The sequence below is a fragment of the Lepidochelys olivacea genome (assembly GCF_965140295.1).
Source record: "Lepidochelys olivacea isolate rLepOli2 genome assembly, chromosome: 3".
In the NCBI taxonomy this organism is placed as follows: Eukaryota; Metazoa; Chordata; order Testudines; family Cheloniidae; genus Lepidochelys; species Lepidochelys olivacea.
The window spans coordinates 206,747,621-206,772,863 of NC_140413.1; the positions used below are offsets into that span (position 1 = coordinate 206,747,621).

Below are 25,243 nucleotides of genomic sequence, written 5' to 3' on the forward strand. Positions count from 1 at the left end.
ATTACTGGTTCCTTCCGCTCTCCAGGAAACAGAAGATGGTTTTGAAACCCTCAAACTCGTATGTAATACTTATTATGTTAGTATACAGCAATTTCTAGTAGCTTTGCATATTAGTATGCTATATTCTTATTATGATGTTATGTCATCTGAATGCTTATGGTTAGTCATTAAAACACATATAAAATAAAATTCTTGCCTCAAAGAGCATGATAGTGAGGCTACTCCCTGAAGCATATCAGCTAGCACTCAGTAGCATCTTTATGTTTGTGAGAGCACTCCTTAGCGTGGGTTAAAGCCAGGAGTCCAGACGTTTCTAGAAGCTTTACGAATAATCCTCTCATTTTCAGGAGTACATTTAAATGTATGCTAATACCTGGCACGTGAACTCTATAACACTTCAAGAGAAGTTGAGTTCAGATCTTTCAAAAGAATACTATTCTATTCTCTGTTTTGTTATTTAAACTTAACTTGAGTACAACTGTATACTTTGATTTTGTGTGATGCCATCTCACTCGGTCTGAATTGTGTAAATGAACCAGTTTCACGAGTGGCTTTGAGATACAAGACAGCAGCTACTCCGATACTTGACAGAAAATTTGAATACGCCAGTTAACTGACACATTTTTGAATACCTTCCGTGCTCTAATAAATGCTTTAACACACAGAAATCGCTGCAGCAACATGAAAAGTATTTAAGAACAAGAAAAAACACTCATACACTCTGAAGTTTTTACCTTTTCCACTTTTTAACAGCTTTCTAATAGCAAAAAATATATTTCGGTACAACAGTGGAATTTGAGTCATCGTGGCCAAATGATTACAGTGCAAACCCCAGATTCTTCTGTGGCTCTGCAGGCTTCTGGTCCCCATGGTAACTAAACCTCAGATATTGTCCTCCACTCAGCTGGAGTACAAAGTATTGGGAGGCTTTTGTGTCTGATGAGATTTCTTCCACAACCTTCTAGCAACAGACCCTAGTGCTTCCTCCTGATTCTTTTCTAATTGAGATGCAAATTAATCTCTGTGGCTGATTACACTTCCCTTAAAAAGAAAAGGAGGACTTGTGGCACCTTAGAGACTAACCAATTTATTTGAGCATAAGCTTTCGTGAGCTGAAGTGAGCTGTAGCTCACAAAAGCTTATGCTCAAATAAATTGGTTAGTCTCTAAGGTGCCACAAGTACTCCTTTTCTTTTTGCAAATACAGACTAACACGGCTGTCACTCTGAAACTTCCCTTAAAGCTACTGATAAGTGCAGCTGTAACCAGAGTTTACAGACTTTCCAACAAGTGACTTCAGTTGCCATTATTTGCATGAGACTGCCAGGACTTTACAGCCCACTATCTAGGAGATGTAGATCACTTCCCCTTCGGCAGTGCCAGATTTTATTCACCGTATGTTGTTTAAATTTAAAGTGAAAATGAAAGCAAACTCTGCTATTTGAAATAAATGTTTTACAATTATTGTACTGTCCCCAAAATTATTTTGCTCTTTGCACCATGTTTCTGACTACACTATCATTTGCCATAATGCAGTTTTTTACTTTATTCTCAAGTCTAGGTCATAAACACATTTCTGAAGCCCCCTAATTGTTTTTGTTGCCGTTCTTGGAAAGCCTTCTGCTTTGTCAATATTTTACTGCTACTGAGATGTCCAGAACTAACTGGAATATTCCAGGTATGGACTTAGCGGAGATACAATGCTCTGCATCACTATCGTTTACCACACCATATAGTGTCAGATTACCAGTTTCCACCTATACACAGAATAAAAAGTATCTTTGGTAATTTTGTGGTAATGGTTGACAAATGTTGACTTTTTAATGGCTTGTACTTTAACGAGAATGGGAACGCCAGGTCTCTGGTTTTCAGCCAGAAAGTCCGGTTGAAAGGAGACCTGTACAGTGGCCAGTCACATGTACTGACCGGATACCAAAAGTCCAGTTGCCATGGGTGGGGGGGCCAAGGGAGGAGGCTCTGGGTCATCAACCCATGCCAGCCCCTGCTCAGTGGGGGCTGCCTCCTACCTGCAGCTCGGGAGCCTGCCTGCCCAGTCCTAGCCCCGAAGCAGAGGGAGCGCTGCTGCTGCTGCTGGTGGTGGTGGATGGGGGAGAGGAGATAAGTGGACAGGACCAAGTAAGGAGGAAGGGGTTGGGGGGGAGAGCCAGGCGGGATGAGGGCAGGGCCTCGGGGGAAGAGGTAGGGCGAGAGGAGGTTCCAGCTCTCCTGCTGCGGTGTTCAGTTTTTAGAAATTAGAAGGTTGGCAATCCTATCCATGAGATGCACTTCTTTTATACATACGTACCCTAAAGCTGCAACAACTTTTTTGGTATCATATCCCCAGTGCAAAGTCATGTTTATTTTGCTGTCCAGTCTCAATCTTAATTCTTTCAGCGTTATTGCTTTCTGGGTTTACCCTTTCCATTGAATATATTTTTTTTTAATTATTTCACTCCCAGTGGCGCTGGAAGAGTTTTTGGAGTGGGAGTGCTGACCTGCACCCCTCTAGCTCCAGCCCCTAGAGCTGGGACCGGGAGCAGGGCCATGGCTCTGGGAGGGGGGACGGGGCCACAGCTAGGGGCAGGTCAGAGTCCCAGGCATAGGGCTGGCAGCAGAGCCCCGGCAGCAAGGCAAGACCCTGCATGCGATCTGGCGGCCAGTGGATCCCCCGGGCATGGGATCGGCGGTCAGATGGGACCCTGTGGCCTGCAGTGGAGCCCCCAGGCTGTAGCGGGGCTGGTGGCCAGGACGCCAGACACAGAACCTGGGGTGCTGAGGCACCCCCTACATCCCTTCTTTCCGTGCCTACGTTCACTCCAGATTTCCTAACAAGTGTTTTTTCAAAGTTTTCTTTTTCCTCATTTAAGTTTAGAACTTGTGCAGTTTTTATCATCTGAAAAATTTTATTAAATGCTAACTAACCCATTTCTTTTTGTCATTTTAAAAAACTGAACCCCTAAGAATTTATGATCTTAGGGCCTAATTCTGCAACTCACGCCAAGTAGCACTTACTCATGATCGGAGTCCCATTAAGTGGGACTAGTTACTCAGCATGCATAAGCATTGTAAAAATCAGGCCCTAAACAAGGATGTAAATGAGACGGGACATAAACTTCAGCACCTGCTAGACATCGTCCCTGAAACTCAACACATTTCTGTTTATCATTACAATTTGGTTATGGTTCTTCAGCTCATTTCCAGTCTATGTGGCGCTGTCCATACCTAGGAAAATCTCATTAAATGCTGAGAGTAAGCTTTCCTGAGACATCAGAAAAGCTTCAATAATATTTTAACACTGTACACTTATTGAAACTACTGTTTTTTGTAATTTTGTCAAAAATGGAAATAAATGTACCTGGCAATATGTGTTCATGACTAACTCATGATTCTATTAACCTGTAGATGCTTAGAAACTTTTTCTCAGTATTTCTCCTATTATTTTACTGGGGTTTGGAGCAATTCTTTTTTCACAAGGAATCGCTGGGAGATAATTACCAGGATAATTATCCTTTCCCTTTTTAGAAGAAAAGAGGACATTGATCTTCTCAGATCTTATAACTCAATCACTACCTTATTCAAGTACTTCTGTTTAAAAATCACAGGGCGCTGCTCAAGGAACATGTTTAGTTAGTAATCAAATAAAAATTTTCTTCTTAACATAGTCACTCTCAAAACGCCAAGGTTGGATATCACCAAAATACAACATATGAAAACTATGGAAACGTATACATATTGAGCATTTCATTATATTACTAATTCCTGAAGTTTCTCCCTTTTGGTTTAAGCATTTTATGAGCATGTGTGTGCATGGAAAATTATAGTTGTATATATGAACTTATTGAGCCTATCCTGTCAATCCCCCTCCATTCCTTTCCTATTTCCAAACAATAGCCTGACAGATTCCTCCACCTAACAGGCTGAAGCCAAACACCTGCCTTCTCATCCCATGACAGATCCTCAGGTCCCTAGAGTGCTCTGTTCTATCTTGTTTTCCCCACCAGCAATCACCTGTTTCAACAAACTCCCTCTGGCAGGGGTTTCCAACAAAATGTTCTGTCCCCTTAAGAAAGTTACCAAACCTTTACTTTGTGCTTAAAGGTGAATCTTTATTCTCTCTCACATCCAATAAAAGTTGCTTAGGACTTTCCACCCTACTTCAGCTTTTTCCCTTCTCTGATGTCACCTCCCCACTACATTACCTGTTGTGAGGTCCAGCTGCCTTTGTCAGGCTCCAGTATTTCTACTTTCCATTCACATCACATTACCATATGCACAGTATGGTTTGATGCCAAAGTGCACATGTGCAAAGTAATGATGCTGCTAGACCTCACAATGGCCCCAGAAGGGTACAGTGGCATGTATCATACCTAGTCTGTGTGTGTGTTGCATTTAAGTAGAGAGAGAAAGAGGCCTGGCGAATGTTGGGTCATAGCAGGCTGGTGAAAACCAAATGCCTATGGTGTGTGGAGAGACTCTAGAGAGCCTTAAGGCCTATGGGAGATGAAAGTCACTATGATCTCTCTGCACATTAAGTGGATGGAGCTGTGACAGTGAAGGAACTGGGGGCCTGTTTATGGGGTACTGTTACCTTAATAGGAACCTTAAATATGGTTTGTTTTGGAGAAAACATCTGAATGATATAGTTCCTTATGAAAACCAGTTTATTTATCCCTAGTATTCTTGTATGGATATATTCATTTATATAAAATAAAACTTTTCTTCTTAACACAGTCACCCTCAGGCTCCAGCATATCACCCTCAAATGCTATTACACACACACACACACACAGTTAGATACACACACAAACACACACATATATATATATGCTCGAGTGCTAGGGATTAGTCAAGTGGTTCTCATCAGGTAACTGTATCAGACCTGAGCTCTTTCTTTAAAATTAATCCAAGCCTCTGGGTGCGCGCATGCACACATATATGTATATCACTGCCTATGCCACAGACTCTGACACACAAGCATAAACTGTTAAGATATGTGTTTTAATATGTATACAGTGCTCTGAAGCTAGAAAATGCTACAGTATTTATACTTGCTATGTATCATTGTTTTAGGTGAAGGAGCTCAGCTTTAGAGAAATAGGTTTTGGACCTGATATCCAATGACCATGATTTGATTTTAAAATCATTGGTTAACTTGGGAATTGTAACCATAGCAAGTGGCAAACTTCCAGTTTTCAGCCCTCTAGACGTTGAAAAAAGTCTACTGATTGCCCACTAGGGAAAAAAATAAGCAGATGGCAGTTGAGCTAGCCCTCGCCACTGAGAAAGAACAGTGACCACTAGATAAAGGCTAAACTTGACAGATTCTACTTAGCCTGCTGAGGAAGTTATTACAGGAAAATCTAGGAGGAACAAAGGGCAAGGATGAACATTACATCAAATCATATCTTCTGTTTTCCTACTGTGTCAAAGATCATTTTTCCCTTAGAGGTAATGGCATGTTTTTCACTCTTATAATCTCTGTTACTGTATTCCGGTTACCAGCAATACTAGACTGATTGTTTTATTGTCAAACACAGCTTAACACATCTGCTCATACAGTCAAGGTTACAGACAGAGGGAACTACTTTGACAGTAGTACTTAGCTGAATTACCCACTCATGACACAAAAGTGAAAAAGCTAGCGAGTTTTGAGTCTGCTTTTAAGTACTGACATAATCTTATAACTAAGGTAGCGTGTGGGCTTGCCTGTGCAACTCCAAACAACTTCACCTGGTTTAAACTGAAGAGGAAAAACAAAAAAGATAATAAAATGTTATTTAGTGTCTTTGATTCTTATACAAATCTTCATTTCTGAAGCTTTCCACCAACACAATTAATCAAATTTAGCTCTTCTACAAAAATTACAATTTCTTACATAGCCATAGTAACTAGAAAAATCGAACCTAAAATGTGCATGCCTCTGATAAACTCTAACAAAGCCATCTTTTCTTCATCACAAAGATTGAGCATTCCAGTTGTTTCATCTCAGGAAAATCAAGCGAGGCATCCCTCATTACATAATTCAAAAGCCCCCAAATTAAAAGCCTCCAAAATAAACTGAAATAAGATGAGTGCTGATCCATAGAAACATATGGGACTGTTAGCAATGTGGTTAATGAAGCACGCTAGAGTAATTTTATAACATTAGTGGCATTAAGAGAAAAGAAAACCAGAATGTCAAGTAATGAGTGATTTTATGCGATTAGCCTGCATACCACGCAAGAATAATAATTCACACTACACAATTCTACAATATTGAAGCATGCCTTTCAGTTACCTATAACTACTGCTGGAAGAATGTGTTCTCAAAATTCTATGATGCAATGTGGGTAAAATGAAAAATGGAGATAAAGACTGATAAATATCAATACCATTGGCCAAATGCTACCTATCTTAGTGATGTGAAGATTCCCAAAGAAGACTGTGGAAATACTTGCATTATTACATAAGGGAGTAGAACTGGGCTCCTTTTGTAAATATTAAGCTAATATAAACAACTATTTTCTCTGTGCTTCAGAAATTTGCAAATAATCCCTCTTAAATTTTAAAGCACCATTACATCTAACAGTATACCTGTTGACTCTGCAATTAACAGGAAAGTCCAAAAATGCTTGTATTGTTATCCTTTATTTTTAAAGCATACCATATCAGATTAAAGCTCAGCAAGAATGAGTCTAAAAACCTCCTGCTTGATATGAAGAAAGCTTTGACATTTTCCCGATGCACAGTTCTTAGTATAAGTCCAAGTGAAGAGATCTCATTCGCACTTACCTCTACCAGAAGAATATTTGTACTTATGATTCCTACATTCAAATTGCATAAAATGCACAGAAGGAAAGGATACAAGCTCTGGTAGAGGGGTATGAGAGATTTCACAGCCCTGCTGGCATTGATGCATGTGGCACATATAAGGCTTGGCAGCAGTTTTGCAGTCACTATTGCTCCATCAAACAGAGGACCAAAAAATGGCACCTGCAATCCAAAAAATAGAAGTAATAGTATTTTCAGATGCAGCATTCTCCAGTCTTAAATTGATGGTATAACTGGGGGTGGAGGGAGATTTTCAAAGGCACAAATAGAAACTAGGTACTCAATCCCCATTGACTTTCCAAAGGAGTAGGGCACCTAACTTACCTTTGTGCCTTTGAAAATCTATTCCGAGGACATTATATTAAATTCTGCAATACACAAATAGGGATCAATGAGGTTTTGGAAGGGAAGATTACAAAAATGAAAAATATCCAACACATTATCTCTTTATAATGAGCCTGCTCCACTATTTCTGACAGAAACAAAATAAGCATGTTATTATACGTACCAAATAATCTTCTAGTAAGACATTCATGGCGATATTTTGTTTTCAAGAAAACATACATTTGTTGAGATCTGGCATTGTGCTCTCAGCTAAATATTTGTATACCTAAAGTTTTGCCACTGGATATTCTTCACAAATACCATCAGTTCCCATCTCTCTTGGAGACCAGGAAGATACTGCTAAATAGTTTTTCACAGGCTGATTACAGACATAAAAAAATTGATTAGTTCCTACTGCATGCATATTAGGGTTGTAGTCTCTCCTCCATCCCATCACTTGGGCTACAATCAGAAGAAAGGTAAGTCAATCATACTCAGTAGAATTTAGCTTTGGTAAGTACTGCAAAGCAGGTTTTTTGGTCACAGATTTTTCTCCTCAGATTGTAATTTTTGCTTGAGCACAAAGCTATAGCTTAAACTGTAGCACAGATTAAAGTAAGAACAGAAACATTTGTTGGCAGCTGTCAGTATTTGCATTTATATATAAAAGTAGCATTAAGATATAATGTGGAAGTAACTTAGATACTTAGACATCCATAACCTGTTTTGAATAAAGTGAGTCTTTAGGTTTATTCTCATAAACCATAGCATTGGGGTGTAGTCATGAGTTTGGAATGGCTTCCTGTCTAGCTCCCTGAAGAACAGTCACACAAGGAAAAATATAGCTTAACGAAAAGGTAACAAGTAAAACTGAAGTCTCCATGGGATGCAAGAAAAGAGAAAATCCCCAAAGAGGTCAAGAATCTGGTACAGGTGGTAGGTAAACTTGAGTGAAAGACTGGATTGAGCTAAGTATAAAAAATAGGGCTGTCAAGGGATTAAAAAAATTAATCACGATTAATCACACGATTAATCGCACTGTTAAACAATAACAGAACACCGTTTATTTAAATACTTTTGGACGTTTTCTACATTGTCAAATATAATGATTTCAATTACAACACAAAATACAAAGTGTACAGTGCTCACTTTATTTTTTATTACAAATATTTGCACTGTAAAAAACAAAAGAAATAGTATTTTTCAATTCACCTAATACAAATACTGTAGTGCAATCTCTTTATCATGAAAGTTGAACTTACAAATGTAGAATTATGTACAAAAAACCCCTGCATTTAAAAATAAAATAGCATAAAACTTTAGAGCCTACAAGTCCAATCAGTCCTACTTCTTGTTCAGCCAATTGCTCATACAAGTTTGTTTACATTTGCAAAAGATAATGCTGCCTGCTTCTTGTTTACAATGTCACCTGAAAGTGAGAACAGGTGTTTGCATGACACTGTTGTAGTTAGTGTCACAAGATATTTACGTGCCAGATGCACTGAAGATTCATATGTCCGTTCATGCTTCAACCACCATTCCAGGGGACATGCATCCATGCTGATGACAGGTTCTGCTTGATAACCATCCAAAGCAATGTAGAAAGATGCATGTTCATTTTCATCATCATGAGCCAAATGCCACCAGCAGAAAGTTGATTTTCTTTTTTTGGTGGTTTGGGTTCTGTAGTTTCTGCATGACAGTGTTGATCTTTTAAGACTTCTGAAAGCATGCTCCACACCTCATCCTTCTCAGATTTTGGAAGGCACTTCAGATTCTTAAATCTTGGGTCCAGCACTGTAGCTATCTTTGGAAAATTCACATTGGTATCTTCTTTGCATTTTGTCAAATTTGCAGTGAAAGTATTCTTAAAAACGAACAACATGTGCTGGTCATCATCCAAGACTGCTATAACATGAAATATATGGCAGAATGTGGGTAAAACTGAGCAGGAGACATGCAATTCTCCCCCCAAGGAGTTCAGTCACTAATTTAATTAACGCATTATTTTTTTAACAAGCATCATCAGCATGGAAGCATGTCCTCTGGAACGATGGCCGAAGCATGAAGAGGCATATGAATCTTTAGCACATCCGGCATGTAAATATCTTGAAACATCAGCTACAACAATGCCATGCGAACACCTATTCTCACTTTCAGGTGACATTGTAATTAAGAAGTAGGCAGCATTATCTCCCGTAAATGTAAACAAACTTATTTCTCTTACCAATTGGCTGAACAAGAAGTAGGACTGAGTGGACTTGTATGCTCTAAAGTTTTACGTTGTTTTGTTTTTGAGTGCAGTTATGTAACAAAAAAAACCCTCCATATGTAAGTTGCACTTTCCTGATAAAGAGATTGCACTACAGTCCTTATATGAGGTGAATTGAAAAATACTATTTCTTTTTATCATTTTTACAGTGCAAATTTTTGTAATAAAAATAATATAAAGTGAGCACTGTACACTTTGTATTCTGTATTGTAATTGAAATAGATATATTTGAAAATATAGAAAAACATCCAAAATATTTAATAAATTTCAGTTGGTATTCTATTGTTTAACAGTGCAATTAATCACGATTAATTTTTTGAGTTAATTGCGTGAGTTAACTGCAATTAATCAACAGCCCTAATAAAAAGTGAAGTAATCCAGTATATCTCTCAAAGGGATTCTAAAGACATAACTGTAATTACTTCCTTAAAGAGTTTTGTGCTGGAGACTTTAGGTGACGATGTCCTCAAGAGCCTTACTGTCTAATTTAGGGATTTAAGATATGGATGGAGGATCAGGTTCCAAAGGCAATATACTAATAATAAATACTGTACATATTATGTCTCTTTTAGACTGTAAATTCTTCATGGCAGGGAACATCTCTGCTATTTAGGGTAGTATATACATGATTTTTTCTATAAGGTAGGAGTTAGCTTCTATTAAGCCAAATTTTAACAGGTCCTTACATTTATTAAAACTGAATAAATTCATTAGATATTATCCACCTGTGATCTGATGCCAGTCAAGAAATTTTCTGGAAAGCTGTGGGGGGTAGGGGGGAGCAGGCAAACCAGACAGTGTTGTCATGAGAGCTTAGAAATTGAGTTTCTACTTGGAAACTTTCCACTGTTTGGGAGGTGGGGGGGGGGGGGTTGGCTTGTTATTTTTTAAAAAATGATTTGAACTAGAATCTCCAAATTTGTTTTATTCTGTTGGCCTAAATGAGGATTGGTATTTAAAAATACATTAGGGTAGATTTCTGGGTTCATATCTAGGCCACAATCCTGCACCCTCAACTGCACATTGGGACCCTAGTTATTGCATGCAGTGTTCATAAACATTGAAGTCCTTAAAAGGTCTACCAGCTCTGGAACATGGTGCTCATTGCCCACAGGTTGTGGGCTTCCTAAGCTCAGGAATGGAGTAGGGACAAGGGGTCCAGGAAGGCAGAAGAGGAAAAATGAGAGACATGGAGCCCCAAGGGGGTCTAGTGTGCAGATGAATGGAGAGAGACCGAGCCACATCAGGAAAGGGCCATAGACCCACATAGCCATTGTTGTAGAGCTTCTAAGTTCTGCAAAGCTTAGAAACATTAGCTCTGCAAAGTCTGCTGTGATGATTGTTAGTTCTTCAAGGCCAGGGCTGTTTTAAATTAATTCATAAAAATGTAAGGAAAATACATTACTAAAAAGCCTATGACAACTGAATGATATTGAAAATATGTAGCTGTATCTTCAAAGATGCTTTAAAATAATTTACATCTTAAAAAAAAAACAAACAACCACCCCAGCTCTCAGCCACTAGATAGACACCACAAATTCAATCAAGAGCACCCAACCAACCAACCCTAACTTAGCCCCTATTCTCACCATGCAGATACTACTGTGATAGCTTCAATATAGAAACCAAGACAGTATTAGATACATTTAGCTTAGAAGTTAAACTCTACATAGCTATCCTCAGCAAATCTAATATGTAAACAAATATTTTCATAAGCTTTTTAAGACTTAAAATGTGCTTAGTTTTTATATTCTGTATCACTGCAGAGTTCACCTATGAACTTGAAGGCGGCAGTGTGCTTCTGGTAGATATTACTTTATGATATTCAAGCTAGATATCTATCTATGCTGAATCTTACAAGTGGAACCCCACATAGGGTTCCCTTCCCCTGTACAGCCCCCCCCCCCCCCGGGGAGTTAAATAAGGGAAAAGAATGATCTGGCCCAAGGTAATTAGCTTCTAAGCAAAGGGCCAGTTAATAGCAAAAACAAACCAAAAAACCCCATCTTAAAAACAGTATCTTATAGATACATCTAGGCAAGATGCTGACAGGCTTGCCCTATTACATGAGTTAGAACTGCAACACCTCTCATTGGTTTAGAATCTCTACCTAAGGAACTGATCACGTAAATGTAGGTCGACAACTTGCAGTACTCTCAGTACCTCTGACCATCACAAGTAAATGCTAGAATAAGCACAACACACGGAGAAGCCCAAATTATTTATAAAGTGGAAAAATGTGTGGAAATACACATAAGTAAAATGAATATGGATGGTTAAAAGAAAAATGAAAAATCTTAAGAATATTAAAAATGTATAATAGATACTGATTTTCAGAATAAGTCAACCATGAACTAATTTCTCGACCACAAAAATCTAAATGAAAAAGAAACTAAATGGAACTAGTAGTAATTATCAAAATTTAATCTATGGATTTTTTCCATCTGTACTGGGGCTTATCACATAAATAAATACCCTCTATTATTCTTCTGTAACCGCTTTGTGGGTGACTGTGACAGTCATTCAATAAACGGACAAAAGGAATAATATAAATCCCCTGCATCAGGGGAATCCCTCTAATTAGAAGTGGCAATGAATCACAGAAGAAATTTGATTTTAATATAACATCTGCAAATGACAGCTGTCTTTTCACACAGTTCTTGTTAATGTCATTCCTTTACTTAAAATAATTATTAAAACCAGAAAAAAAATTAATATAAAATATTTCCATAATTTGACTAATTTTGGATCATTTTCAGAACATGCAGTTTAACATTTGGAGCCTTCATCTATTTCTATATGCAAGATTTAGTAGATTCCCAGCTGGAAAAAACAAAACAAACCATCTATGCCACAGACGTTCTACAGCATCAAGTTTTATGCTGACTTTGTTTTTAAATTAAGAATTGCTAAGACCAAAACATTTGTAAATATAAATTCATTTGAAGATCTATGAAAGGAAGAACATTTTTAAAAGTACTGAGACAGGGAGCAGCGAGTCAGACCTGTTAATTTTGTATGCCAGGTGTGAATAACGAGGGTACACACTTATAAACAACATATGCAGACCACACACACATTTTCAAGTGAGTTATGAACGTAAATGCCCAGAAACTGATATGTATTAGTCAACGTATTAACAGTTAATTTTACAGAGGTTTTAATATCCACATAAACAAACAAAAAAGTTCATAATGTAAATCACTGGAATTATAAAATGAAAGTAATAGTCAAATATTCTTATTGAATATCAGTCATTGCTGGTAAGGTTAAAGAAAATGATTTAAAATCTTGGAAATGTGTTGGGTTGTCTTAAGGCAGCATCATACAACAAGTTACTAAATTTATCATGCCATTTTCTGAAATTCAATAGGTAATCATTAACAAATGTCAAAACATTAAATGTTTCAAAACTGAGCCATTTTCATCAGAAATGCTAGATTCTGACACACAAATCTATTTCAATATTATATACCTAAAGAGAAAAAAGCATGTATTTTTCCATCCATGATTGTATTTTCTTAGTATTCAAGAGAAGTATGCCATTAAATCACCTTCTGAGCTAATGTAAAATGTTTTTCCGAACAATACACAATTTAGAAGGAAAGCAGAATTCTGAAAACCGCAACTATTCTTACTTTGTACCACAGAAGAGATTTTTATTATTATTTGTATAACTCTAGCAGTATCATAGATATTTATGGATAAATGTGAGGATAAGGTTCCTGCCCTGAACAGCTTACAAAGTAAGGGCTCAATCCTGCCAACATGTGCAAGTAATTTTACTCATATAAGTATTACCATAAATCTACTCATCTGCATAAGGATAGGTTCCATAAAAAACGGTTACCTACTTTTTGTAACTGTTTTTCTTCAAGATGTGTTGCTCATGTCCATTCCATTCTAGGTGTGCGCGCACCCACGTGCACAGTTGTCAGAGACTTTTGCCTTAGCGGCATCCATAGGGCTGACTGCGGCACCCTCCTGAGTGCCATGCTCATGCATCCGTATGTCAGGCGTCGCTGGCCCTACACCCTCTCAGTTCCCTCTTGCCAGCAACTCCGACAGAGGGGCAGGAGGGTGGGTAATGCAATGGACATGAGCAACACATCTCAAAAGGTAGATAACCGTGTTTTTTTTTCTTCAAGTGCTTGCTCATGTTGATTCCATTCTAGGTGACTCACAAGTAGAAGAAACAGAGGTGGGCTCAGAGTTCACAGTCTTGCAGCACTGCTCTACCTAAGCCAGCGTTGTCTCAGGATTGCTGGGTAAGTGCATGGTGAGACATGAATGTATGGACGGATGACCGGGTGGCAGCCCTGCAGATATCAGAAACTGGCACATGGGCCAGGAAGGCCACCACTGAGGCTTGTGCTCTAGATGAGTGGGCGGTTACGATCGCTGGTGGAGGCACCTTTGCCTGATCATAGCAGAATTGGATGCAGGCAGTGATCCAAGATGAAATTTTCTGGGGATGTAGACTGACTCCAACCATGCCTGTAGTGGCCGGAGGTGAAGCTGGGCATGACGGACCACATAAATACAAGCAACCATGTGGCCTAGCAGTTTTAGGCAAGTGCGGGTGGTGCTGAGCGGGTGGGCCTCTCACACGGGAAATTACATCGGACATGGCTCAGAAACAGGTCTCCGGAAGGAAAGCCCTGGCCCGTGTGGAATTGAGAACCACCCTGATAAACTCTATCCGCTTCACTGGTACGAGGGTTGATTTCTTTTCGTTCGCTAACAGACCCAGGTCACGGCATGTGGACCCCACCAGACTGAGACTGCTCTGCACTTGATCTCACAATCTGCCCTTGATGAGCCAATTGTCAAGATAAGGATAGATCTGGACCACGCTCTGCCCCCAATGCCTCAGGTAAGTGGTTAGGGGGACCATACATTTTGTAAAGGCCTGCGGGCCAAGGAGAAGCCAATGGGGAGCACTGTGAACTGGAAATGGTGCTGGCCCACCATAAAACAGAGGAACCGTCTGCATCCTTGGAAGATAGAGATATGGAAATAAACGACTTTCAAGTCAAGAGCGGCATATCAGTCTGCTGAATCCAGGGAGGGGATGTTGGAGGCCAGGGATACCATGCAAAACTTCAACTTCTTGAGATACTTGTTGAGTTGTCGCAGACCCAGAATTGGTCATAGATCCCCTTTTGCTTTTGAGATCAGGAAATAGAGGGAGTAGAAACCCTTTCCCTTCATTTCCTGAGGGACCTCCTCCCGCATAGTTGTAGGAGGTGGTTCACCTCCTGAACAAGGAATTGCTTGTGAGAAGGGTCCCTGAAGAGGGACTGGGAAAGGGGGTTGCTGAAAACTGTAGCCCAGCAACCAGGCCAAACGGTAGGGACGGAGACATTGAGGAAAGGGTGAGGAAGATCTGGGGAGGTGACTGAGGTGTCGCTCTCAAGCGCACCCTCAAAACACCTGCTTCTGGCCCCCATGGTATTTCACCAGGCCAGGTTGCACAGGTGAACAGGAGGAGGAAGGGCTGCGGCAACTGAACCCAGTGTCCCTTCTCCTCGTAGATCCCTGCCAAGGCTGCCAAGGCCTTGGCGGCAGGGGTGGCTGGAATGGCTTCCTTGCAGACTGAGGTGTATGCATCCCCAGGGAGCGGAGGGTGGCCCGAGTGTCCTTCAGATCGTGCAGCCTTGCACCCATCTGATCTGAAAACAGCCTAACTCCTTCAAAAGGGAGATCTTGAAAGGAGGACTTCATCTCCTGGGATAGGCCGGTGGTCTGAAGCCAGGATCTGCGCCTCATGAGAACTGCTGAGGTGACCACCCTGGCTGCCGAATCGGCCGCATCCCAGGCCATCTACAGGGAATACAAAGCCACTGCGGTACCTTCTTCCACAAGGGCCCTGAACTCTTGGGCCACCTCCTGAGGCATGGAGTCCTTAAACTTGTGGAGAGAGTCCCACAGGTTAAAATTATAACGTCCCAAAAGTGCCTGGTCATTTGCGACCTAGAATTGTAGACTGGTTGTGGAATAAATTTTTCTTCCAAAAAGGTCTAGTCTCTTGGCCTCCTTATTTTTGGGGGTGGAACTAGCATTCCCCTGCTTGTCCTTTTTGTTGGCCGCCAACACGACCAACAACCCCAGGGTGGGTGGGAACCTAAGTATTCGAACCCCTTGTCAGGGACAAAATACTTTTTCTTAGCCCTCGTGGAAGTGGGTGGGATGGAGGACGGCTTTGGCAATGTTCAAGACCCCTTCGTGCACTGGGAGCATGACACATGCAGGGGTGGACGTGGAGAGCACGCTGAGCAAAGTATCTGATTGCTCTGACATCGCTTGTGCCTCGAGACCTAAGTTAGTGGCTGCCCGTCGGAGCAGGGCTTGGTGCTCCTTAAAATCGTCCGGTGGGCTAGCACAGGAGGGCCCCGCCACCGCCTCCTCTGGAGAGGACGATGACAACTGAACCACCAGGGGAGGGCCCAGGGCATCATCTCCCACTGAGAAGTGGGTCTCGTGGTGGGCATCTGTCCTTCCACCTCAGCTCCTGCTGGCACTTCCTGCACCATGATGGTGCCACTGGTGCTGTCAGTGCCGATTGGCGTTTGTCTGATGTGGCGACCGAGGACTGGTGAGATGGGACCATCGGCATAACCAGCATGCCTCAGCTATTCCAGTAAGGCCACTGTGCTGGCCAGTAGCCCTGCTGCCAGGTCAGCATCACTGCGGTGGATGAAACCTCTGGAGCCCAGTCACAACAGCCAACGGGGAGCACCGTGAACTGGAAATGACGCTGGCCCACCATAAAACTCCCTCTCCATGCCAGAGAAATCCTCCTCTGGTGACCAGGGCAGGGCCTGTGTGACCAGTGTCTCGAATAGTCAGACTGGTAGCAGGAGTAGTGGGAGCGGCACCATGTTGGGGAGCATCTCCAACACCTCGGTGACGATTAGTGTCAGCGCAAAGTTGACCAGTGCCAACTGTAAGGTAACCAGTGCCTCCCTTGGGCCAAAGCCTGGCATGAAGGTGGAGACCCGGAGCGTGGTGCCAGTGATCAGTAGCGGCAAACTGGTGACCTGGGCTGATGCAGAGACCAAGGGCACAATGACAAAGGGCTCTGCCTTGGCTCCAGAGACCGGTGGCGCTCACTCGCCTTCTGGGAGGCCTTCACGGCTGGCTTGCCCTCGTAGGGAGCCTTTGCTGGGTCTATCGCAGCACACAGTGGGAGAGTTCTTTGCTCTCTTTGCGCTGAGAGCTGAGAAGGCGTTCACTGGGCCATCAGTCTGGGTCCCCTATCGCTCCCCGGAGTTGGTGGTGGCTTGCGGCTCTCGTGTAGGCAAGCAGACCAAGCAGGATCCTTTGTCCAATGTGTCTTGGTCCGACTTGCTCGGTACTGGGTCCCTCTTCTTGGTCTTCTTCTTGAGTAACGGCGAAGGGAATCGGAGATGGGAAGAGCCCAGTGCCAGGGGTGCGCTACGCACCGAGGCTGAAGTGCTGGGCATTCCAAGGCTGGGCGAAGAGCGGCCTCCATAAGGGGGCCGCAAGCGAATGTCACACTCTTTCTGTGTCCTGGGATGAAAGTTCTTACAGATGTGACACTTTTCTTTAATGTGGGATTCCACCAGGTACTTCAGACAGCTGACATGCGGGTCACTAACAGGCATAGGCCTGTTGCAGTCAGAGCAGGGCTTAAAACCCGGAGACTGAGATATGCCCTGCCTGGGGCAAAGTCTCCGCCAGGACCATAACTGGCTAGCTATAGTACTTAACAGCTACTTACTAACTAATCTACTACAAAAAACAAACTATTTAAAGCTGGAACATGAGGTTCAAAGAGTCGGGACAAAAAAAGAAAACGGATCACTTGCGAAGCAAGGGAAAGAGGTGCTCTGACCAACCACCACAAGTGGTGAGAAGGAACTGAGAGGGTGTTGGGCTGGCGGCGCCTGACATACTGACGCATTAGCGTAGCACTAAAGGGGGCGCCACAGCCAGCCATACGGATACCGCTAAGGCAAAAGTCTCCGACAACTGTGCACGTGAGCGTGCACACACCTAGAATGGAATCGACATGAGCAAGCACTCAAAGAACATATGATATGCAAACAAGGATGTGGTAGGAAGGGGAGCAACAAAAAGTTGTCCTGTCAGTTCTATAGTTTTGTATGGATTACTTTTTATCTGAATATCTTTCAGTACATCAGGTGGAAGGGTGGCCTATGGTTTACAGGCCTCTTTAAAGAAGCATATTTTCAGGAGGACCTTGAAGAAGAAAGAAGGGGGTAGACAAATTTTGGACGAGGTCAAGGGAAGTTCCTGGCAAAGGTTTGTATGAAAAGTATTTAATTCCTGGGTTTTATACAATAAACAAAAGATGACAGGTGCTGTCAACATGTATACACAAACACCCTTTATGCACACATCTCTTTTTCAATGCAGTATGGACTCAGAGAATGTGAACACAGGGAGGTACAGAATTGACTTTGCATGACAGTTAATGAATGCATGCTATGAAAGACAAATATTCAGAATGCCAATATGTAACTGGTGCTGGGGCATCCAGAGCTGTGAGCCTGTGTTACCGCTCTGCCTCATCAAAAGTGAGGAGTTTCTTGGTGAGGAAGACTGGGTCAAACAGTAAAATATGGAGTTAATAGTATTTTATTATTAATAAAAATATGTATGTATCGATGGCCAGGTATACTTATAGCACTTCTCAAAATGTGTTAAATCCATAACATAAAGTGCTTTCAGTTTTAGGGTCCAATCCTCTGAATTGTTGAGAATGCTTAATTCCATCTGAATTCAGTGGATGTTGAGGGTGTTCTGTACATTTCAGGACTGGTGTATAAATCCCCAATTGTGGACTCTGATTCTATGGGAGTGTTAGCTGCACAAGGAATACACAACTGGGCCATAAATCCATATGAAGAAAAAGACTAGAATTATCAATTCCTGTGCACTCGCAATGCCCATGCTGAGGCCCATTGAAATCAATGGGACTCCATGCAGTCATAAGCTTTCACCCATGTGGATCTTTTTGCCTTAATGAGGGAGTTTGGTTGAATAAGTAAATTGAATATATATTACAATGTTCTCTGTTCAGTACTTTATGTGAGTTGATATTATTTTAAGGAGCCAAAACAAGATTACCTCTTAAAGAATCCTAAGTGTCAGAGGGATGAAAGATAAATATAATAACAGAAATAAACTATAGTCGGATAAAATTTACAGATGTGGAGAGAAATGTACCCCTTCTTTGACCACTACTAATTCTGAAGTAAGTTATCCAAGAAACACAAAAATTAATATTCCCCACATTGCAAACACCTGCTTCGTTACAATCACTAACCTAAGAAAAAATAGGGTTTTTTGTTGTTGTTGTACACACTAAAAGAAGGCAAAGTTAAAGAAACCTTTTGAGTATAACTACCTCAGTTCTATAGTAAGCAGCACTAGTTAAAAGACTCGGGAATGGGTAAATTATAGTACCAAATGGCTGAGAATTAATCTCTGACGACTAGCTGCAATCTAACGAGGCATCTGTGTCCCAGGGAACCCACAGTATGTCCCTGGCGGTATGTGTAGTGTGTAGAGTCTGCATGGCATTCTTTGTCCTCTTTTGCAGGCGGCTTTTCGTCTCATTGTTTAGAATATCCTCATGCATCTGTGACGCGTGGAATGCATTCATACTAACAGACTTACTATTGTTTTCTCTCAGAAGCTTTGTTGAGCAAAGACTGCATCACAGTTCCTGATAATTATATTGCTTAATTAATCAAGACAAAAAAAATTTGCAAATCATTGCCTGGTTGCCAAGCAGGGAGATAAAAATGAAAACAATACAAGCTGAAGCAATATAACAAAAGTAACAGCTAGCTGATCAGAAATTCTTATATAATGAAGCTATTAATGCTAAATCGGTTAATGTTAACATTGCTCCAGGTGTCTCTACTTAGATGCAAACAAAAAGGCTAACATTATGTATATAAAAGGCCAAATGTTACCATGGATTCTGTAACCTGATAGAGAGGACAGCCTTTTCATTTGATTAGGGAATGCAATTTAAATACCAGGGACTGAAGCCAAACAACAGACATTTCTCTCTGCAAGCCTCTTTCATTCACCCTGGGGTCAGTAGCTGGTGAACAAAAGGTCAGCCACACTTGCCCTGGAAATGTCTGGATTAATTTTATTACATTGTAATGGTTTGTACTTTAAATGTAGGGATAACACTAAATTTCCATTTGGCTATTATTCTTTATGCCTTTGGGTGTTTTTTGAGTAATATGTAAAAGAGACAGCTTTTCTTGGATCGATTCACACAATTTTCAAACCAGCTTATAATGCTAAATTCTAAAAAATGTTTATGAAACTCGTGACAAGATACTGTTGGCTATATGATTTATAATACTTCAGCATTCTAAGATGTCATTTTCACTACTTTTAAGTCCCTGACAAGTGGATTGCAGATTCTTTATATACCCAAAATAAAGTTTAACAGCAATAAAAGGTCATAATTTAAAAAGTTGCAAATTCTAAGGTTTATTTTTGTAAATGTATACTTACAAATTACTAATTGTTAAACTGTACAATTCTTGTATCTTTCACAGTTCTGAAAGATGCATCATATTCAACTTGAAAAATGTGTCACTGGATTTATGCATCATTTCTGCACTTGGCTGTACTCCAAGATAAATATCATCCTTTATGTATGAAGGAGATGATATTGTGGACTATAATTACTTTTATAAAATAAATTTTGCCTTGAAAAGTTAACATATCAAATATATTAGAACCAAAATTTACACTCACACACACTCACTCACACTCAATTTCTGCATTTCAAATATAAATATTCCATCTTTATCTACACAACTTTTTAGACACTGGTTGCTTTTGCTTTGAGATTTAAACCCACATTTATAAGGAAGTTGAAAAAAGTTATACTATTTTAAATTGTTGACAAAAACAGAAAAGAAATTAAATTAAGTCTTACAAATATAAATTGTTTGACATTTCACACAAAAACAAGGATGCCGAGTGAGAGGAATCACACTCAATCCTTAAATCATCCCAGTGAGTCAGATTATTGCAGCGGTCTCAAACATTGTTTGAGGGTACATACAATACCATATGTGCTGCAGTAGCTAAGCATGATGGGGTGAATTAATGCCTAGTGAAAGCCTGAACTCTAAATTCCCTTGCTTTTATTAGTTTAAATAGATCTTTGCCATTGTTTTAAATATCTTTTTTCATATTTCATCTCCTACAGTTTTAGAAATTTGAAAGGTTGCCCCAAATGCTAAGCATTAATGTAATATTAATATGTTCTTCATTTCATATCTGACCATTTAAATCTCTACTCATATTAAATTCTCGGAATAAAGTTTCCTTTAAGCTACACAAGAATTGTTGGCCATTTGAACAATGTTTATGATGGACACAATAAAGTAGCTTAAAACATACCTCTGGTTTCTTCATTATCTCTACGAAAAACATGTGATTCTTCATTGGATAAATAATAATTAAAACATCTCCAAAATCTGTTGGTATAATACCCCTGCGGTAGTTCCTGGTGTGCTCAGACCAGACGATGTGAACCTCATCATTTCCCAAGTGACGAAGCTGCAACAGCAAATTGGCTCTTTATTAATCAGAGTGATAACAACAGTTTATGAGGGGTCATGGCTTACAAATTGAATTACAATGCTTGACAGTAGAAATATTTCATTACAGAAAAGGTTAAAATATTGCTTTTTCTCTGCTTGTTGGAATTAAAAGCAACTAAATAACTTGCCTCATTCAAAACACATTGTTATTTAATGGTTTAATTAAGTAATTATCAAACTATCAACTTGCATGAGGTGTACATGCACAGTATATATACAGATTTCTGTGCTAATCTGGATTACTAGATCAAAATGTTTATTAGCAGAACATTTTAATTTAGTTAAAATATTATAGTTTTCACAGTGATAGTAATTACTATGATTCAGGTTGCAAACACACTTTCCATTGTGATTTCCCATATCCTATTTTCTCAGACACCTGAAAGATTCACTTTTGGGTCTGACACTTACTGTGCTATATCTGTCAGAAGGCAAACTGTGTTTTGAAAATGTGAGCAAAATCTCTGAAGTAGTTTTTGAGATATGACAGAATGGGAGAAAAGTACCTTTTTTAAAAAAACGTAAAATATGTCTGAAGTTTAAAGTTGAAATGTAGCATAGAAAAATAGTCCTTATTAAGTAGTAGTGCCTCTTCTTTGTGAAGAAAAAAATGTTTGTGATTTAACAAAGGTAAAGTCATTTGAAAATTACATATTGAGCATCCACAATAGACTGTTTCTGCTATACACTTTACCTTGACATTATATCTATTATTAAAGGTGAAATTTACCCCTATGCAGTGGGCTAGCACAAGACCTGTGCAATACTTAAGTTCCATTTAAACCTTAAAATAGATAAAGCTGGTGATTAAAGTGAAGCATAGGCCTTGTTCTGGCCTTCTGTATAGTGATGAATTTCACTCTACTAGAATTGGATGGTAATTTTTAACAGTAAAGGATTTCTATCAAAGTTGCAAAACAACATTGCGAGGATCAGAATGCTAACAGTACCTTTGCTTAGGACATTATAGGTTAATAATACCTGGGATTTATACTTGGGAAAAGCAAAATAAGACCTGTTCATACAATACCTCAAGTTCACAGCTCATTATTTGATTTTACTTGACACAGAAAAGTTGCTGAATTTATTTCTCTGATTTATATGTACAAATGAAAAATCCATTTCAATCCTATCTACAAAACAAGTAATCATCAGTCCCTCATTCCTCAGTTTGAAATGTGTAAACACTACACAAAGTATTTTTTTCCTGGACCAACACAGATTAGCGTAAATTAACTTTCTCACTATCATGCCCATGGCTACCAGCATTTCATTATTTTGTAATGATATCTGATGATTGAGATAAAATAACCATAATGTGTGAATATTGTGTGTGTGTGTATATATATATATATATATTTAGCAATATTAAGCGGTGGTACTGTGAGAATATACGGTGAAATCTTGGTTCCACTGAAGAATAGCAAAACTCCCACGATTTCACCCATAGTGAGCAAATAGATTCAACTATAAAACATAAGAGTGACCACAAACAAGATGTGAAGCAAATTTGCTACTGAAAAAAGAAACTACCTGGGCTACACTAATACATACATTTCACCTATTCAGAAATAGTCTGTATTAATCTAACAAAAGGTAAAAGGAATGTGGAAGGGAATGTGGTGTGTTAATATATTAGTTTACTAGCTGAACAACAGTAAGGGCTCAAATCAGGCCACCTGTATTCACTGAGTAGAATTTTTGAAAACAGTTCAATGGGATTATTTTTGGAAGTGCTATGCAATGTAAATGAGGATTAATATATACAGATGTATAGAAAGCAGTGAGCAAAACATAGGACCAAATCCTTTTAAAAAAGGGACATCTTTTTTAATCATATGAATTCTTCAACCAATGATTTCTTAAATTTATCAGCACTTTTCATTCTGAAGAATCCCAAAATACTTTACAAACATTACAGTGATTGCTCCACCTATGTCTGAAATACAGCCACGTCTAGAGCGTTAACATAGTAGCCATTCTGAATCAGCAACGCCATATTTTGTAGAAGGACTTAGATGCAAGAAAACATCCAAAATAGGAAGCAATTAGGCCAAAAGAATGTAATTTCGCTAGTTGTCATTTAGCCAGGAAACAATGGCTTACGCCTCTACCTCTTGCAAAAACCACAATGACATACTTAATCATCACATGATTGGCGCCTTGGTTTTATCTTTTCTCAAAGATATCTCCCTTCAGCAGCACAGTGCTCCTTAGTACAACACTTTTGGCATCAGTTTAATACTCACTTAGAAGACAGACAGACACCTACTGAATCATGACCCTTACTTCCTATAGCTCCTAGGGTTCTCTGAGACGTTACCCATCCAAGTACTCGCAAGGCTACATTCTGCTTCATCTATGAGATATAACACAATCACAGCCCAAAGTAATGTGCCAGAAACATACACTTGCTTTATATTAGAATGATAATTGCCTTTAAAGCATAAAAGACCATTTTATCATAATATTTCTAAAAGGACATATCTCCTTGATCAGTATTATTATTATTTGTACTACAATAGTGCCTAGGAGCCCTAGCCATAGACCACATTGTGTTAGGTACTGTACAAACACAGAACAAAAAGACAGTCCCTACCTCCAGAGACTTACAGTCTAGCGTACAAGACGAAAACCAACCGATCGATACAGACAGACGGGAGTACAAGGAAACAACGAGACAATATTGGTCAGCATGACAGGCAGTGGTTTCTCCACGCCAACAGCTTAACCATTGTCAGGTTTTTTGTCGATATCATTGCAAAGGAGAATTTTGAGGGGGGATCTGAAGGTGGGTAATAAGGTAGCTTTGTGGATGTTTATGCCAAATGCCTTCCAAACACATGGGGCAACAAGGGCAATAGCACTGTCTGTTTGAAAATTTAACAAGTGGGCAGTAGAGGCTGGCATCATGGGTCATACAGAGGCAAACATCAACATCTCAGTAGTGAATGAGAGATAAGTAGGGTGGGGATTTACTATGAAGGGCCTTGAAAGTGAACACAAGCAGTTTATGTTTGATTCAACAGAGAAGGGGGAGCCTACGGTGGGATTCAAAGAGAGAGGTGACATTGTCAAAGTGATGGGCTAGGAAAAATTTAGCAGTAGCATTCTGAATGGATATGAATGCCAAAAGATCGCATTTCTCAAGGCCAGAAAAAAGAATGTTGCATTAATCAAGGCGCAAGATGATGAGAGCTTGGGTGAGAGCTTTAGTGGATGTACAAAGGCCATGTCTTAGAGATTTAGATATAGCCTGGCTATGAGGACCCAGAGATACTGGAGTTGAAGGTGACACTCAGGTTATGGCCTGTCTGACAGGCATGATGGTGGCACTGTCCACAGCAATAGAGAAAGGAGATAGTAGGGAAGATGTCGGAGGGGAAAGATTAGGAGCTCTGTTTTAGCCATGTTTAGCTAGACATTCACAAGATGTCAGAGAGGCAGACTGAGGCTTTACTTTGAACAGAAGACAACATGGTGTAGAGACATAAATCTGTGAGTTGCTGGCATGGTTGTTAAATTTGCGTTCGCAGATGAGATTACCCAGAGATGAAATGTATAGGCAGAAGAGAAGGGGACCTAGAACAAAAGCCTGTGGAAGCCCCACAGAAAATTAGAGGGCAGATGAGGAAGGATATGCTGAAGGAGAGCTTAGAGAGTTAGGAGGGGGACCAGGAGAGGACTTAGTCTTGTAAACCAATGGAGGAAAAGATTTCACTGAATTTTCAGTTAACTCTGACAATATTGATTATATTGTTATAATACTGTACTTATCAGCTTTTGTGTTTTGCTAAAACATCATTATATTGCCAGTGACACAGAACAGTAAAACCATAATACACTAACTGTAGACTTCTTACTTGGATCACTGAAAAAAAATAATGTTTTGGATTTTGTGTGATATATATCTAAAGCTTCTGAGCACAAACTAAACAAAAAAGGAACAGTTTTGGCTATAGTCAAATAAGCAAATAAATGAATAATCCAGAGCAAAACTGATGAGTTCTCTCTCCTCCAATATACGTAGTTTGAAAAAACCAACCAACTGACCACGAAAAGGATGAAACTGGAAAATAAGACAAAGAAGTAGATTGTCGTTTTAAATTGAGCCCTGCTCTGAAAGCTACCGGAGATGTACATTAGCAAATACTCAAGGAAGGAAGCTCTTGCAGTTGTTTGCATTTTCCTTCTCAAAA

At 39.9% G+C, this 25,243-nt stretch overlaps 1 protein-coding gene across 2 annotated transcripts in view; it reads right to left on the bottom strand.

Moving 5' to 3' along the window:
- RALGAPA2 (Ral GTPase activating protein catalytic subunit alpha 2) overlaps positions 1–25,243 on the bottom strand; it is a 299,634-nt gene that overhangs the window by 91,204 nt on the left and 183,187 nt on the right. For both annotated transcript variants that reach the window (XM_084624472.1, XM_084624471.1), the window contains 2 exons: positions 20,842–21,000; positions 6,844–6,971 (listed from right to left, as the gene is read on the bottom strand). In XM_084624472.1, the coding sequence (XP_084480598.1) occupies positions 6,844–6,971; positions 20,842–21,000 (287 nt within the window). The remainder of the gene's footprint in view (positions 1–6,843; positions 6,972–20,841; positions 21,001–25,243) is intronic.